The following is a 19,950-nucleotide window of genomic DNA, read 5'->3' as shown; positions in this document are numbered from 1 at the left end:
AATTGTGAATGAATAAATCTATCATAACTTGAAAACTAGAAGTGATCATTAATTTTAAACAGATTTTTAGATTCAGCATCATCAAATTACTCAGAAAGAATAGTATTTTTTCTAGTAACAGAGAAATTTTGTTTTTTTGCCTGGAATTATCAAATAACATATTTTATAGAAACAGAATTTTTCACCAAGATCTATTCATACAAATTGGTACACTTTCTAAATATGCTTAGCCTATTACAACTCTTTATATACAATCTCAGAGCATTGTAAAATACCAGAAATTTCTGTTAATATGTTTGATCACACTTCTAGTGCTGAATTTTTTATTGACTTACCAAATTAATCTATTACAGAAATTATTGTATGTTGACAACTAGGTTACATTTGATGTCAATAATTCTTAGTGTTTCACTTTCAATCTCGTCCTTACAATAAGCTTAACTTTCACAACTAGGTAAGTAAAAAAAACAACTGAAAATAAACATTATTATGAATATATTCTTGAGAAACTAATACAATGAAAGTATAAAACTGTTAAATCAATATGTTTATAAGACCAGTCAGAAAAATCAAGTCCATAAAAACATAGCTTAATAGCTTTGATATTCAGCCATGATTTAAGAATTCAATAAAAAATACAAATGAAATCTAGAAAAGGACATTTGTCAAAAATCATCTTTTCATGTGACACTTTATCTTCAAAAACTGATAGTCAATGTTTAATACCTATAATTTTGATACGAGTTAATTATTATCATATGAAAGTTATTAAATTTACCTTGGTAACTTGAGCATCATTAAAGCAATACCACTGGCCATCCTTGAAACACCTGAATAAAGTATACAATAACAAAAGATAAAGATCTGCATACAATAAATAAAAATTATAAAGAACCACACATACAAAAAAGTCACATGTTAAGCTGATTTTATAATGTTGTAATAAACACACATGTGATCATTTAAGGTGTTAAATGTTGCAAAATGAAATAAAAATTTAATTACAAGTATTTAACAAAAACTAACTGGATGCATGTATTAAGGACGCAAATTTCTCAACCAATGTAAATTTATTTGAGAAACAATACAAATGATTAATAAATTTTATTATTTGTTCCTGGACAAATAAGTTCTGAATTCTTTAACTATATATAACAGTCTAATGCTTTACATATAAATCCTAATAAAGTGACAATGTAAATTCTGATGAGTAACATAAAAGCCATTTAATGAATCTACTGCCTACTGACTTTTGGAGTAGTATCAATAAATATTATTTGATAGCATATCTATAAAAAAAAAATCAGTTAACAATAATATACACAGAAGTTAAAATAATTTTAACATGTTAAATATAACAAAAGGAATAGTTTGATGTCCAATTACCTCAAAAGATTTAACTCTAAAATTGAATAAATACTTTACTTGATGTAAGCATAATAATGTCCCCCATTTGCACTTCCTGAATGGACCATAATAGAAAACAGTTCATACACATATGGACCCTGTGATAATCAACAGAAGCAGAAATTAGTGTCACCATAAACAAATATTATTGATAATGTCAGTCTTTATCATCAACTTCAACAGTGGAAGAAAAATCAACTTTAATTCTACATATCTTCATTCCACCTTCCCAACAAAACTAACTTCATAAAAATTATGTCATCACATTTTTAATGTTCAATAATAAAAAAACCAAAAAACACTGAACTCTTTATTACAAGAAATTGGAATGAAAAACCATAAATGTCAAATTGTTTACATGTATATGTAAAAGACAAATGATCTGGAGTAAATTCATGAATAATACACAGGAGATACTACACTAATAACACAGAAATCTAAGCATATGAAAGATAGTATGCAATGATTGCATTCAATAAATACTGAATTTAATACATACACTGTAGTATTTGCTTTCTTGTTAAGCACAAAGCTACAAAATGAGGTATCTGTGCTCTACCCACCATGAGTATCAAAATCCAATATTTAGTTACAAGTCCTCAGCTTTACCGCTGAGCCATGGGGGAAGGGGGGCACACTGTAATATAAATGAAATATTCTGTATATAAAATGTTTAAAGTAGCGTAATAAGAAGGCACTCAGTTTCAATTTCCTTTAACTCTTTCTAGGCTGAGGGTGTGTTACTGGCATTTCTTGATTTGCTTCTCCTTTGCACAATGGAAATACATAACAGGGTTACGCGCAATTTAAAACAAACTTACTTAGTTACTTTCAGCTTTTCAAAATTTCAAATAATTTAATTTAGTTAATTGGTTAATTTGTGAAATTTGGTTCTGAACACTGTTTTGAACAAACATTAAAAATACCTCTTTCTGTGTTAGAATTTCTTTTAATATTGATCAGAAAGTTCCATTTCATACATCCAATCAGTTTCAACTCGACTGATATTCATTAAGATATTTAACTTGCCAATTGCAGTAGTCATCACTTCTAGCTATAAATATTTTATCAGATTAGGTAACTATTTTTGCTGATGATATTCTTGGTCAGAATCTATTTATATCTCATAATCCAACTTTATTTTAAATAAATTTTTTTACTTGTGTATATTATTTGAATACAATAAACTTAACTATAATATTCAATAAATAAGAATTTGAGTCACTAGAATATTTTTCTGTCACTTACTGTACTCTCTAAACTTAAGGTTTATCTCATGTTTTGTTATAGAAAACAATTTCCATAGCCTTTAAACAAAAATAATTTAACAAAAAAACATTTTCAGGAATGAAAAGAACATGTAAAGAAGCTATAAAACACTCCAAGATCTGTGGTTTGTTCCCAAGTTTTCTAAACTTCCCACTGTGTTCCACTGTTCTTCCCTGCACGAGTTAGGTCTTGACACTTTACAATGAAATTGCAAATTACTTCTCAAACCAATATATTAATTTTACATTGAAATAAACAATTTATAGCCTGCTCTATCTAATGGCATTTGAACTATGCCTGTATCTGTTTCGAAAGCTAAGTTTTATTAGTAGTTATTCAATTACCTGGTGCAATGTCACAAAAGTGTGGAAGCCCAAAGGTTTTACTGTGAAAATTTAGCAAAAGATAAAGAAAATCACGCGAGAAACAAAATTATGTTCTCAGAGGATGATAGGTTCTTAGCAAGTACAATCCTGTGCTTTGGAATGGACAGAAACATTAAAATATAAAAAATCTGTAAGTGTAGTTTACAGGCAAGAGTCTTCAGAGCTGAGCAGAAACATAAGTTTGAACATTTTCTTATTTATTTTTCGTTGGAAATCACATTAACTAAATGTTACACAATAACAAAACTCATAAAACATGTAAATGTAAAGAAAAAAAATGTTCTTTATGGTGTAATTGTCACAACAGTTTTCAATTTTATGCATCACCATCTCAACATTTCTTAGATTTCTTGATTCAAAATCCTTCTAGAATAATACTAGAGTTTTACTCTCATCAAAAGAAAGCAGAAAACAATTCATCAATAAAGTAAACAACTTCTTCAATTATAAAACATAAGATTTAACTCTTAAGTACATCTACAAAATAATACAGTCAGCAAAAGATCTTGTTTTCAGGCTTTATGAGCAGATTAACATTAATCATAAGAAATTACTAGCAAACTATAGCTCAATTAAAGTAATATATAAAATTATTGACATAGCATTATAAACAGTATTTTTAACTACAAAATAAACCAATTTTCACACTTAAACATAGCTATACTTCAACTGATTCAACATTGTTTTAAACTATAAATTCATAAATTAATGTTGATTGTAAAATACAGAAAATCAATCAAAATTGATTAGTCTCAGATATCAGATAATCATTGGTGCTATCATCTGTAAATGTAAAGTACCTTCTCCATTGCTTTTCGCAGGTTGCGTTCGTTTGTTGGAACTTCCTGACTACCAACAACTGAAGAGTGACCATTGGGACCAAGATCTATTCCTTCATCATCTTCTAACTCTGCAGCATCATCACTCATTGTTTCTGATCCTGTCTTAGTACCACTGTGAAAAAAGTTGTCTTCATCCAAGGCTGATCCACTGTCTGTTGTGTCTGCATCATCATTAACCAGTTCCTGATCATATTGACAGATAACACAGTCAGTTGGCTAGGATCTTGCAGCTGTATTTTCTTTCAACATGGAGGGTTGTTTGTACTCTCTTTGAATGATTTTGAATTTTCATGTTTCTCTATAATAACCTATTTTAACTTAAAAGTAAAGATTTTGGACAACAAGAGGAAAGTAAATTTTCCAAAACATTATGATCTTTCTCTTTTAACATGCATTTTTTAGTTCATGATCATCACCAATTTCCACAAATGTCATTCAGTAGTACAGTACATTTATGATCTATATATATATTTTTTTTTATCTATTATAGTCTTGACTCTAATGTTGAGAAAAAAAAACAAATGTCATGAGACTTCAAAAATGATAGAAGTTTCATTTTGGTAAGGTTTCAACTATTTGGCATTCCTGCTACAAAATGTATATATATTTCTCCCAGTAAATTAATATGCAACTTATTCTCCTTACAATGTTTTAAGCTGACCTTCAAAGTATCTCTTATCAGCAGATATTCATTGTAGCTTATTTATACATGTGATAACCATGATGCCCTTTAATGAACTGTCTATGCATTGAAAATAATTTTTTTTTACTACACATAAAATAAATGATTCTTTAACTCCTTCAAGTCATTACGCCTAAAAAAAACAAGGCTAAGGAAGTTAACGTAGTTTGGCCATTGGATATTAAATAATTTTATGCATATATCATATTGTATATTATATATATATATATTTGAGAAAAAGTTGCACGCATTGAAAAAGCAGACTGAAAACATTAAAATTTTGTCAAAAGCACAAATAGTTCCAAACTTCTTGTGACTCCTGCATGCATGTACTCGAAATCTATGATGAAGCAAAAGATTTCAGCCTTATAAGTATAATAATAAAAGAACACTTTATCATGTGTAACATTTAAAAAGTTAATTAAAAAAACACAATAAATGGCACAAACTATCAGAAAACTTACAAATATGTCAAAACTAGTCTCTAATTTTATATCTACTGATAGTTTGTTCCATTTACTGTGTTTTTTTTTTTACTAACTTAGAACAGCGAGTTTTACACTGATTATTTCAGTTTGTTTATACTAAAGATCAATTTCTATTTATCTCAGACAAACAATTTTAAGTGGTGCATTTTGTTTAAAAAATATGACCTGGGAATAGTTTTAGTACACCTCCATAACAGTAACTAGTATTCTCTGGGGTACTAAGAGTGTTGCTGTGACATTACTGGGCTATTTAGACTGGTGTGGTTCAAGTAGTATCCACAGATAACAGGAGATTCAATCAGAAGCGTATTACAGAATAAATTCTAGTGCTGTGACTTTAAATGAATTTGAAGAAAGAGTCCAAACACAGAATAATAAAAGTTAAAAATATTCTTTATTTGATCAAATTAATTGAAGTGGTGAGTGAATTTACTGGAAGGGAAACAGTGACATTAATGAAAATATATAGTTCTGTTCCAAAATAACACTTGTAATTAAGACTGTTTCATATTAAGAGAGCACAGCATTATATACAAGATTCTATATTACCATTTTTCTTAGTGCACATGCACTAACCACATCATTGATGGTTTATTCTGATAGAAAAATCAGAATGGTTATATCCTCAAAGTACCAGCTGCTCCACCAGGGTAAAAGATCACTTAATGTATTCTAATTTATATTTTCTACAAGAAAATACCAATGACACTTGGGGAATAACCTAGAACAATAGGTAGCTAGAGCAAAAAGAACTTGACCATATTCCTTGAACCAACATTCTATTGTTAAAACTAAAAATATGGTTAGAAACATGCATGTGCCAAACATTTTGAAAATCCGTACTGAACGTAAATTTTCACTTGCCAATTAAAAACAAGTATGAAATATTAGATATGCATATTCATACCATACAAGCATGTTCTGGTTTTCAAAATTTATCAGACTTTTATAAGTTGTCAAATATTCACAATTTCTGTTTTTTACTATGGTTAAACAAGAATAATCTACTTTTATAGAACATACAGTAATCTATACTTCATCATAGTTCCTATTGTATATTAATATATTCAAATTAACATTGCTATCAATGTAACAACTTTAGTCTATCGAATATGAACTTTCTATTTGAAAGCTTTTGGGGAGTCATATACAATTATTAATAAGTATAAATAACTATACTATTATTATACTAAATGCAATGTGAAATCAACAAGTTTGTGATACTATGTTACGGAAATTTCTTCCTAAAATTTATACATATAACAAAATTATAAATTTTTTCTAACATTCATTAAACAGTGTATCAACAACACTTTTTATAGTCTAAAAAAATCAGGTCTATAAAATTTGAAACAATTTAACTAATAAATTTCTGGTTATAAAACCCTAAAACACAAGGTGAAATCTCTTTTCCCATATAACAACGTCATTATGATCATAGGAAACATAACCATCTATATCCCACATTTTTCTCAAATCATCATCATAGATGTACTAAGTTATATACTTGTACAAGGAGCATTTCTGAACCTTTTTTGATGCTGTGAATTACATTACTGTTACATGTAAGATGTGCTGTAAATCTAAATGTTAATTATAACTTTGTGTTTCATGAACAAGAATATCAGCATACTGAGAAAACATGTTTTATATTGAAAACTGTTTTGAACAATTCACTTAAGGAAGCACAACAGAAAAAAAAGGGATTGAAATAATTATTCAAACAATGTTACTAAACACTTTTTTAAAACTCAAGATCTAAGCAATACACTGATGAATAAGTCCTTTTTTTAATGAAAGTCTAAGTCAAGATTTACCACTAAAAGGTAGCTATTATATATTTAGGCTATAATCTCCTTTTATTCTCAGATTTGCTGTTTAATTGAAAAAAAAACTACTGTAACTAAAAATGTTGAAAATCAAAACTGACAGCCTTCAGACATTTATTACAGCTTTTCTAGGGCCAGAAAGAAACAGTGACAGGGCATGAATCAAACAACTAGTTTTTATGAATCTTGTAAGTAAAGCTACATACCATTCTTTTTTTAATGTTAGTTTCAGTATTTGTCAAAATGTTTAATATACATATATTTTTTTCTGATTTTATATTTATTTATTACTTTATTATTATGAGGATTACTTTGCATTGCTAGCTTAGTATATGAATTTAGGACTAACTTAAATCTCCTAAACTGGTCAAACCTCGATATATTGCTAGGATTATGGCTGATGCTATAAATAACAATAAGAAGACTCTTCTAATGATTCAATACATTCATATTGTTATTATTATTATTATTATAAGTGTTGTTTTATGAGAATAAACATTCCTACTTATATCAGTATATTAAATTAATTATATTAATTACTAGGTTATTGTTTAGTTCTGATCATAGAAGATCATTTGCTTTGATTGGAAGTTAATCAATATGTGTTTTCTTTAACAGTCTTTAAGCCAAACTTATATAGGAGGAATATTTTGTTGCATATAAACTAATTTTTTTACAGAATAACTTGTAGTTAAAAAAATGCTTTAACACTAACCTCTGATTCCTCCTTGATAAAGTCATTTAAATTGAGAATCTCTGGAAACGTTACCCTGAAAAAGACAAAGAAAGACTACCACTGCATCTCTTTCTAATACATGTTAATACCAAGATATATTTAGGGTATGTTAATTTACACATAGAATTTTTAAGCTCCACTACTAAAACAGTGTAATATATTATATATTATTATTGCTCTCGATACATGCTTTAATTGTGCTAATTACAGAACTTAACTCTCTGAAACAGAAAAACCAAATAATAATTCCTTACAAATTACAATAACTTTACATGTTGCTTGTGACTTTTATATCATTACATAAGCATCCCCATATCTTACTTTCTGTAAGTCTGCTACCAATACACATTTTATGTTAAAACATGTTTCACACTACAGTGTTTCTTGGACATATTCATACTCCTAAAGTCTAGATTATATCAACTTGTATGGTGGCCTCTAAATAAGCCTAGTTATAATTACCTTGTTTTGCAATTAATCCCAATTTGTGCTAAACTGTTAAAAGCTGAAATTTTCCAAAACCAAATATTATAGAATATAGATCTTGAGGTAATTCATAATAATAATAATATAACATATTGCGAACAACAAATATTTAACTTCAATCAATGGCAGTGTTACTTTATGCAACACTTTATAACCAGGAACACACAGTATAGTATCAGAAATTTGTAATACATGCTAATGATAACAATTTAGCATTATACACACACACACATTTTCATACAAGAAAATACATTATCATTGGAAAATTCTTATATAACAGGTAAAATAAACATGTTGTACTTCCTCATTTTGAAATAAATACACATATGAATGTTAATGAAAACAAAAGTGAAAATCAATTAAAATAATGTACTAAATACATACTCAGTAGATTAATTTTGGCTTCTGTTAAGAAAAACACACCCAACCAAATAATCACCTGTCATTAAGTTTAATGCGGTGAAGAGTCATTGGATCAAAATCAAATCTCTTCAGTTGTAAAGTGAGAAGATAAGGAAAGTTGATGAATTTCAGGCCTTTATGAGCATCACATTTCTTGCTGCAATGTTCACAATAATACTGGTTTGATCCATCTAGAGTCTCTGGTGATACAAATGCCCGTAAAGCTTCCTCCTGATTGTTGAACATATAATAATACAAAATATTGTTTTTCAAATATTTTGTTTACATCCTATAATTTAATATATTTTCAACTGAATACAGCAACTTATAATTACTTATAAAATATATTTTATCTACTAAACTTTCAGAGAAAATAAAGTCCTTTAAAAACTATACGAATATTTTGAAACCTATTAATCCTTCACAAGAATGAAGATTTTCATAAGAGCCAGTTTGCTCTACATTCAAAAATACTAGTATGTGAAAAAACTATTACGTGCAATTATCACAGTCACTGTAGTTAATCGTATGTTTACAGAAATTATTTTGTTTTACTTTTAAATCTATTAATTTCCAACAAGAATGGAGATTTTCATAAAGATCAGTTTGCTCTACATTCAAAAATACCAGTACGTGAAAAAAACTATTATGTGCACTTCTCCCATTCACTGTAGAAATTCATGTTTACAAAAATAAACATAATGTACCTTATTTTGTTTAATTTTGAACTCTCCTAATTTCCGACAAGAATGTAGATTTTCATAAGAATCTGTGTGCTCTACACATTCAAAAGTACTAGTAAGTAAAAAAAACTATTGCGTGTACTACTTCCAAAATACTGTAGACATTCATATTTTTACAATAATCATAACCTTATTTAGTTTTATAACTGAAATTTTTACAAAACCTCTGTAAAATACCATACTCCAATAATTTTGTAAACATTCATAGAGACTATAGATATATATATAAGAACTTAGATATTCTTTATCCTATCATACCTCTGCAAGTTTACTACATTCATAATTCATAAAGGTTTACATATACTCTATAGGCTATCCCTATTCCAAACAAATATGCATAAATGTAATTATAAATATTATGTAACCTACCAAACTGCTATAAAACTGTTGATATTCATATAGATTTACAAATACAGTGTATCCTACTGTACATGTAGTACTATTAAACTGTAGACATTTATACGTTTAAAAATATTCTTTAACCTACAAAACTGCCTCTGGATATTTCAGATATTCATAATTTTTCACCAATATCCTGAACTATACACTTGTAAATTGTAAACACTCAGAGAAGTGTGTGTGTGTATTCTTTAACCCTTTCGCGACAAGCACACATCAAATATTTACAATATATCTTTTAATGATTCCAAGTCTTTTGTATACAAAAAATCTGACTTTTTTAATGAAGTATTTTTACTAAAGATTTGTTTGTGAAAATATCGAGTCTGTTTCATTACTAGTCCGAGAGCGAAGTGATTTTCATGTCATGATTTGTTTAACCTCTAAAACCTCCTAAATACATTTCAAACGTTTGTTTTCATTAAAATTTATATTTTGTCTTATTTTCTGTAATCTAAGTATAGGGGGTCTGTCAATTTGACTGACCTCGTAACCACCATAAAAATTAGGAAATATATACAAGTTATGCTTTTTCCTTCTAGAATGACTATAAATTACAAAATGAAAATACAAATGTTTAATCTAAATAGCTTAAATCTCATAACATTATACATTTATTATATTGATCTTCTAGTTGTGTCTGGCTAACAATAAAGAAGTTACAATGACACAGTGCATGTGCACTCATGTTACCATATCCAATAACGTAAAACTGACCTTTAGTCTTTACAAAGTGACCTGTCTTGGCAGTGTTTTAGTGCAGTAGTATTTTGTAAAATATTGTCACATTTCAATTATTATACACTATATATGTATATAGATTATTACTATTTACAAGATGAAGTAAAGCAAACAATTATATCTTCTTGTTACCACTTTTGTACTTGGTTGCTGCTTCTCGTAGCTTGCTAGGCCTTAAGAAATTTCACATGTGGAGGATGTGAAACGAAATAATTTTTGTAGGTTGTTATTACTAATAAGGATTTTCAGACACATTTTTTCAATGTACAACACTTTCATAAGGCTTAGTCACTGAAATAAATTTACAAAAGTTTCTGTCACCTACACACACACACACACATTTGAATAACCAAAAAAATTTAAATTACTACATCGATACCACAGAATTCCATTATAATTTATCAAATTTAGTAACTACGCTGCATTTTGGTCTGAAAATATTTGAAAGTTTAGAGCAGACTAAAGACACAACCTACCTCTTTGAAATCTTGTTTCAAAAGAACAAAATGGTGTCTTTATACATGCAATTGGCTGAGAAAGCCATTAGGGGGACATTCTGAGCTTTCGATTGGTTAGTCACATGTCATATACACAAGTAAGTGTATATAAGGAACCATTTCCAAAAATGGTAAGAGGTGAGTGAGGCCACTGTGTTTGATTCAGTACATGACCGATATCTCAGCAAATACAAAAGGCAGAAGGTTATTACTTTATATTCTAGCTTGTTAAGATCGGTTAATTCGTAAGAAACTACAGAGTTTGTATTTTGACATCACAAACATCTAATTTGAACCAGTGTTGCATTCAACATACCATGTGACACACAAAAATCAATGTTTAAGTGTTTTTTTAATATTTACTTTTAAATTAAGAAATTAACTAATGTATAATACTAACATTTGAATTATAATCTACAGTTTGATACCAAACTTATTCACATAAATTCATAAAATAGTAGTTGAATGAAATTTTGAATGCGAGTCTTTGACCTGTGACCATAGGAAGACCCGTGTCAGTAGGGTTAATTCCACTTGTATACCACATGGTTCAGTTATTTAACCGTAGTGATAGGGTTAATCTAGCAAACTTTCACATAATTTCAGAAATTCACATAGATCCAATATTTTGTACATTCACTAGACTGCACATATTTTGAAATTCACATAGATCCAATATTTTGTACATTCACTAGACTGCACGTACTTTGAAATTCACATAGATCCAATATTTTGTACATTCACTAGACTGCACGTATTTTGAAATTCACATAGATCCAATATTTTGTACATTCACTAGACTGCACGTATTTTGAAATTCATACAGATCCAATATTTTATACATTCACTAGACTGCACATATTTTCAGAAATTCACATAGATCCAATATTCTGTACATTCACTAGACTGCACATATTTTCAGAAATTCACATAGATCCAATATTCTGTACATTCACTAGACTGCACGTATTTTGAAATTAACATAGATCCAATATTTTGTACATTCACTAGACTGCACGTATTTTGAAATTCACACAGATCCAATATTTTGTACATTCACTAGACTGCACATATTTTGAAATTAACATTTGGTTGTTATTACTAATAAGGATTTTCAGACACATTTTTTCAATGTACAACACTTTCATAAGACTTAGTCACTGAAATAAATTTACAAAAGTTTCTGTCACCTACCACACTTCCATAAGATTGTTGAGACCCAAAAGGCCTTACTACCAAAGGTACATCAGAGAATTTGTCAATCCTGGCACTTTCAAACCCACACTGGAACAAAAGCATTTTATGAAGTGCAACTAGTGAAAATACAAAGTGTGTTTTTCTTCTTCTTCCTCATCAGTACTTAAAAACTTTTAAACAAACTTTTCAAAAATCATTCAAACTGAAGTGTAAATTTATAAATATATATAATTTACTTATCAACATTCTAAAATAGTTAATTGTAATTTCTTGACAATGCTAAGAATTTGAATACGTGATTAAAAATGTTAAATGAAAAACTGCTTATATAAGCCATATTCTACTTGGTTAGCATTACAATGAAGTTTACAAAGAAAAGCTCCTATTTTTAATATTATGATAATACTGGTTTAAAAAATTAAATTAAATTTATTATTATTACCTTGACCAATTAAATTTGAAATTTCTATTAAGACATTAAGGTAATAGCTAAAGGCAAGCATCATCAAGTATAGAAAACAGAATTACTGAAAGTTACATCCAATAAAACACACTGCTGAGAGTCACAAATTAAGCAAGACTTTAGCTTGATCAATCTAAATATGTAACTCATAACCAAAAATGGCAATTCAAATTTGTATTTAAAACATATTGCTACCCACTTAGCCAAAACATTACAGTAATCTTCCTAATATTCTAAACACAAACACATTAATTTAAAATGATATCAATTTGCTCATTAATTTTAAAAAATTAGAAATAACTTAACAAGTTTAGTTATCAGTATCTTCTCTTTAACACAAATTAAACAAAAAAATAATTTATCAAGCTTTACTGACAACTTGAAATAACTGTTAAGTTTTTAAAACTGTATAATATCATGGGGCTGGATGAAGATGAAAATTAATCCTACTTGAAAGCCATTACTTCAAACTCAACAAACTTATTATTGTCAAAATTTGCTGAACTTTGCCATTCCAGTATGTCTAGCTTCAAAAACAAACTATAATAAAGTAATGTTTCAAAATTTAATAATGCTGGAATCTGTTTAAATTATTTAAACCAACATACACATTATTAGTATTATAAATATATACACTAATATTAATTAATTTTCTACAGAAACCATTAATCTATTTTTCTAGATAACAGATTAATGTACTTTGATTTTCATGAATCTTAACAAGATTACTAAAAACTCCTTTCAGCCTCATTTAGAACATAAGAACTTTACCATTACTCTTTACATAAAATGTTTAAATGGACAAAAGAAAAACAGCATCAATTTTGATGCACAAAAGTATAAATAAACTTCCAAGTCTAACCTCTAAACATTTCACATAATCTTTTAGTTTTCCTTCATACAATGTGCTTATGAGATCAGCCTGGTCTGTATTCTTGAATTTCTGTTCTAGTGCATCAAACATAACACGACATAGCTCCTGGACATCATGTTGTTGCCAAGCTGTAAACAGTAGGTAACATGGCTGAATGACATATGAACATCAAAAATACTATGAAATAAATATATATATATTTCTGGTCATTTTCAGAGAATTACTTTGGATGAAAAAGGATGAATGGAGTTATATTTTCAACTTTAATACAAATAAACTGTGGCTGATGTCAAATGTTTGAAGATATGCTTCACCTAATGCCACAGAAACACACTTAATTTGTACATAAAGTTGCTTCCATCCACCAATGTCATTTTCTTTTATTTATTTATAAGTACCAGCAGTGACATTTGCCAGTGTTATTTTATATTTTGGTTAGGTAAACTTTCATTCTTCTCTCTCTTTCCTATTATGTTTTATACTTTATGCTTCCAGTTGCAGAAAACCTATTTTTGCTAAAAATTTTAACATCAACATTATGTACAGTCAGCTTAATTTCAAAAATTGTCAATTATTATAGGCCTTACACCATGTGGTACTGTACAACAACATGCACAAACGTTCACATAACCAGTTTTCTATGCAATATTTATTTACTATAACAAACAGGTTCTGAAACCTTAAAACTGCTGAGTATGTACAGTTCATTGTTAATTAAATGCCAATCTATAAATATTAAATTAGTCTTGATAAAATGAAGCATTCAAAGAAAATGGAAACTCCTTTTTCCATTTCATGTAATCATGATGATGATTTCCAATGGTCTTACTAGAAAATACTCTATAATGATTGCTAGTAAAATAACTCAACAAATGATCACTCAAGATGTTGAGGTTACAAATTATACCAAAACAGAATTTAATATATAAATGTTGACCACAAATAGAATTCTTGGGAAAATAAATTTAGAAACTTGGCTGAAACTAAAATATAATTTTGCATTAAAATTAATCTTATTTACATATACTTTATCCACATCTGATTTTCTCTTAATTCATTATCGTTGTTGGATATACAAGACTGTTTGGTGCAAGTCTTATTATTTAGTTTTCATAACAGCAGTGTAAAAGATTGATTGTTTTAGAAATGTTAGTTGTGACAAATTTTTGTATCGTAACTCTGTACGAGTCATACGTTATTTGTGCAATTACATTTTTGTCCAGGCTTTACTAATATTGTTGACTTTGCATTACACAAATCTTTGGTGTTTTTCTCGTTAACTTAACCGAGTATTGTACATCACTATCCATGTAGTTTGTAGAAAATTCCAGGCCTCGGTGAACAAGGAAAATATATATAGTTGATAGTGAGTGAAAGTTCAGTATAGAAAAGTCAAGTGAGACAGACTTAGACTGAGTGATTGGCAGTTCAGCTGTGTGGGCAATTTATAAAGAAGTTAAAAGTTTAGTCTGAAAACATTAAATAATGTTCAGTCCAAAGAAAAAAAAAGTAAGAAAACATGAAGTTAGCCAGCATGTGAGTGAATAGCCATAACGGGCGATATATCTTAAAGTGAGTTTCACAGCTTATAGAGATAAGGAGAATAATTTGTCTTGTCAATTGGTGTTCTAAAGTAATTGAACCCACCTGTGTGGACTCTGACGAATGGAGACAATTATTTAAAGTTCAAGATACAACTGTGGTAATTCATGAGGTAATGTAAGGAAATTCCATTGAAAATTACAGCAGTATATCACACTATTTAAAACATCAAAATTAACTGGAAGATAAACACTAATTGAAAATACATTTGTCCATTAACTACATATTTCTACACTAGTAGAGACCCCACAACACATCTGGTGTCGAATTAGTATCATTATTGCAATAGTACTTCTTTAAATACAGGATTCCTAGAATAATACAAAAGAATTTTAATCATTGACACCGAAATCTGCAAGTCAACTTGTTTTGGGCCTAGCATTAGTTAAGCCTTTATTAAGTATGGCCTACATTCAGTAAAGAGATAAATTAACACTGTAACTTATGTATGTTTTTGGCTTTAATTTAGTTAGGTCTAAAAATTACTGTACTTAATACTATCAATAGATAAATATAAAATGTTATTCTATGAGCTAATATTACACCTTTTAAAAACTTTGAATAGCTTTTAATATGCTGTTGTACAAAATGTCTACTAAAGTATATTTAAATTATTTGGTTTACATTCATTGAAATGAAGTAGGTGCACATGTGCATTTAAATAGTAAAGTACATGCAAATTTTCAGGACAGGAAAAACTGAGTATCATTATAATACATAACTTATTCAAAAACAAGACTAAATAATAAAACTAGTTCAATATCCAACTGATTCAGACATAAACTTAATTACAATGAGAGTAATAAACAGCCTTGTACAACAGGTAAAGTTTTGAAAACTTCTGAAACTACAGAAAGAATTGATTATACAAAATGGATCACTCACTGTAAAGAGATGAAAATAAAGCAACAGAGGGTTCCATAACATTGGTGATATTTGTATACAAAACTACATCTAATCTGCACACAGATAAATATTTTAACCAAATAAATCTCAGCAAGACATATAATTCGATATTCTAATCAGCTTATTATAGTTATGTTTTATAAGTAAACATAGTATATGATAAACATTTAAATGAATAAGTTCTTTACTTCTTTCCATAGCAAAACAATAGCTTACTATGGTGAATGATTCAGCCTTTTAACCCACCTCACTACAGGTACATCAAAGTGTTAATAGAAAGACAAAGTTTTAAATTATAAAATGACATATAATGCTACCTTCTTTCTCAGTAGAGATTTTTAGTTATTTCTTCTACAGATTGAAAGTTGCTATTCCCAAGTTCAGATCGAGTAACTAGAGGAATTATCTTAAGGCACTTATGCCTTACTTAGAACGGCAGTTAAATTATAATAGCTATAGGAAATTGTTTGCCTTGTGCATGTTATTATTTTGTGCTATACAGTGCACAATTGAAATAAATAAAAATTATCTAATGCTAATATCATTGTTACAAAAAAACAGGTAGGCTTAAGTTTCATCAGCAGGCCAACAGCAAAAAAACAAGATGCCAAATGTAACTACTAAATTTCTTGTTTTCTACATATATTTTTCATTTACTGTTACAAAGGTAATTAAAATGTAAAAATAGATATGTATTAGGGTAGATCAGGTATGATAATGAAAAAAAGAGGTATGTCCACAAACAGCTCATGTGTTATGTCATTCAAAATGATAACTTGAAATACACATTCACTAAGAAATTGTAAGATGGAAAAGGTATTTTTAATCTTAACATTAAAATCACCTTGTGCTCAAGACTAGTCAAAACTGTGATTCCATACGTTCATGGACGAATCTTTAGTAAAAATAATTAAAATATCTGATTTTTTTGTGTACAAAAGACTTCTACCATTTATTAAAACACTGCCAGATTTCATGAAGATACAGATACCACATTAAAAGTTATAGTATGGTTACCTCATAATTACAAGTTCAGTCAAAATGACCATGCTTGTATTAAGAGAGTTAAGAGACCAACCTATTCCACTTCTTAGTAGTCTTTCCACGAATGTCTCTAAGAATTGTTTTTAGAAGTATTTTTTGACTCTGTAGCCTTTTTTATTTATTATGAATATAAAATTCACAAACTAATGATGTAACTAATATTCTACACCTGTCCTTTGTACTCAAAAGACATTGTATCCATTACCTGATGGTCAATATAACAATTCATGAATTTTAGCACACATTCTTTTCACAGCTTCTAATGAAAAAGCCAGAAAGTATGTTCAAGATTCTTCAAATAACTTACTAAAAATGTAAACAAAATATTAAACAAGTAAATTCAAATATTATTTATATATTATTGATTAAAAAGTGATATTTTATACCCCAGCTTGATTTATATTTGTTAATATTTATATGTTCTGTTTGTTTGTTGTTAAATACAAAGCCATACAATAGGCTATCTGTGCTGTTCCCACCACAGATATCGAAACCCAGTTTTTAGCATCATAAGCCAGCATACTTACTGCTGAGCCACTGGGGAGCTATATATTCCAATACAAAAACACACAAGTTCAGCAAATCAATAATGACTTGCTGGAGGGCATACCCATTTTAAAACCTGAGATATAAGCTCATTTGTCAAGATTCTTCTTAGTAGGTATAGGCATGCGAGTTCAACTGGTAAAATCAAAGGCCAGCTTATATTAGCTCTTGAAGTTTCAGAAATACATTATTTTCTTTTAATTTTATATATTTTATTGATAAGTAACAATATAAGCTACAAAGACAAAAAGAAAAACTATAAACATGTAACAGACAGTTAATCACCTATAACTGCTTCAAAAATTAAAAATATACACATTTTTCCAATTTCTATTTCTAAAATTCAATAAATAACTATGATGAAATATCTTAACTATTTCTACTCTACAAAGAATTACTGGAAAAGATTAGAAGTATAGTTTTTAATTAAACTTTGAATGTAGATATGTAAATTTGCAATTGGAATGACCCTGCATTACACGGGCATGAAAAAGTTAGTACCTTCACTACTATCCCATCCAAAGCTTGTTGTCAATTCTGTCGTACCAATGGCTGGTCTCTTGCTGGTCTATAACAATACAAACAGTTGACAAAATCAGTTTTAAAACATTAGCTTGTACAACAGATATATAACAAAAACATTAAAAGAACAAAGAATCAATATCTTCCCAAGCAATTAAACCGAGTGTAAAAACATTTAAGCAAAACTGGTATCATGTAAAAGATCCCACCATACACCCAACAATTCCTCTGTACATTCATATGTATCAACTTTTAAAAAACGATTTGTATATGCTATTAATGCAATGGTGTGTTACCACAGATGTGATGCATGGAGCCACTGATAACATGTTTATTACCTATGTATTTGGTTCATACAGTTCCCAGCTATTTAACAGTCCAATGTTGCTAGGCCAGATTTATGGCTGGAAAAACAAGTCACTGTCCAAAAAAAAACGTTCATAAAGCAAGATTTGTTTATACAATGTGCATGCAAAGAACACAACATTTAGAAAAACAGAATTTTTAACGTTTCTTCTTGGAGGTAGTAAATCTTGCAAGCAGAATATGTTCATGACAGCAACAGGTTCACATCCATACCCTTAGCTAATCCACAAAAACACCCTCATCTGAAAACTGAAGGCATGGTTAAGAAAAATACTTTTCTGACCCAGAAAAGTATTGCAATGAGCATAAGCGTATCTTCTGGTGCCACTATCTCTTTCAGCACAGGTTCGGTCCCATAGACTGACCTCATAACCATTTTGTGCTTGTTATAGTTTTCATGATATAACTTTTAAATTAGTAAACATATCTTCACAAAATTTTGCAGATTATCAGTAAACATTACAAGGCTTTCATATCCAAAATAGCATTTTTTAAAATTAAGTTTTAAGATTTTTTAATTAATTATTTGCTCGTGCATTTTTTATTTTGGAATGTTGACTAACATGCAAAGTAATTTTGATTTTAAGGTTAAAAAATACTTTTATGCATCAGAAAATTTTCAAATTTCACATACAAAATCTTTATAACCTCCAGATAGTTATCATACATCTATTAAGATAAAACTTTACATTTTATCTGTTATTGTCCCTATCGAATCTCTGTACAGGTTCGGTCAATTGGACCAACCTCGTAACCACCATAAAAAATTAGGAAATAAATATAAATTATCCTTTTTTCATTCTAGAATGACTACAAATTATAACACAAAAACACAAATGGTCTAAACAGTTTAAATCTCATAACATTATACATCTATTAGGTCGTCAAGAAATTAATGTTACATTTTGGAACACTTTCATTAACCACCCCCCAAAAAACGTAAATCATGTATAATAGTTAAATGAACTGCCTAAACGTCACGTTAGTGTAGCCTATATAATGTATAATCCCTTATAGTGATGGCACACGATGAGACACACATTCACATGTAATGCTGTTTGAACACAAGAAGGGAAACAATGCCTCTGTAGCCACAAAAAATATCAAAGACGTTTATGGAAATGTTTTGAACATTTGTAAGTGTCAATGATGGTTCAGCAAATTTCGTTCATGTGGCTTTAGCCTTAAAAACTGTGATGGTAGGGGCTGACAAGTTTGAATTGATATTGATGCTCTGAAGATACTTGTTGAGTCTAACCCAAGGCAACACACTGGTGAAATGGCCATGAAATTTCATCTCTCTCATGGAACAATACGTAAACATCAAAGGAATATGGGAAAACTCCATAAAGAAGGTGTTTGGATGCCTCACAAACTCTCCGATGATTATTGTTTCCAATGTGTGAATGTTACATCATCTTTTCTGGTGTGTAATGCGCATGAACCATTTTTGGACAGAATTGTCAACGGTGGTGAAAAATGGATTCTCTATGCAAATATCAAACACCAAAAACAATGGCTCA

General features: G+C 28.9%; 1 protein-coding gene across 2 annotated transcripts in view; it reads right to left on the bottom strand.

The window, feature by feature from the left end:
* LOC106467496 (ubiquitin carboxyl-terminal hydrolase 47-like) overlaps window positions 1–19,950 on the bottom strand; it is a 110,169-nt gene that overhangs the window by 64,568 nt on the left and 25,651 nt on the right. The window contains exons 6-13 of one of the 2 annotated variants that reach the window (XM_013927856.2): window positions 18,041–18,107; window positions 13,430–13,569; window positions 12,102–12,191; window positions 8,565–8,758; window positions 7,619–7,673; window positions 3,863–4,087; window positions 1,426–1,505; window positions 779–830 (exon numbers count right to left, since the gene is read on the bottom strand). In XM_013927856.2, coding sequence (XP_013783310.1) covers window positions 779–830; window positions 1,426–1,505; window positions 3,863–4,087; window positions 7,619–7,673; window positions 8,565–8,758; window positions 12,102–12,191; window positions 13,430–13,569; window positions 18,041–18,107 — 903 coding nt within the window. The remainder of the gene's footprint in view (window positions 1–778; window positions 831–1,425; window positions 1,506–3,862; window positions 4,088–7,618; window positions 7,674–8,564; window positions 8,759–12,101; window positions 12,192–13,429; window positions 13,570–18,040; window positions 18,108–19,950) is intronic. The other variant, XM_022395695.1, reaches the window with a different exon arrangement.

This window comes from Limulus polyphemus, unplaced genomic scaffold, assembly GCF_000517525.1.
Source record: "Limulus polyphemus unplaced genomic scaffold, Limulus_polyphemus-2.1.2 Scaffold2635, whole genome shotgun sequence".
NCBI lineage: Eukaryota > Metazoa > Arthropoda > Merostomata > Xiphosura > Limulidae > Limulus > Limulus polyphemus.
Note: the sequence above shows the minus strand (reverse complement) of the source record. Positions and strands in the feature narration are given on the sequence as shown.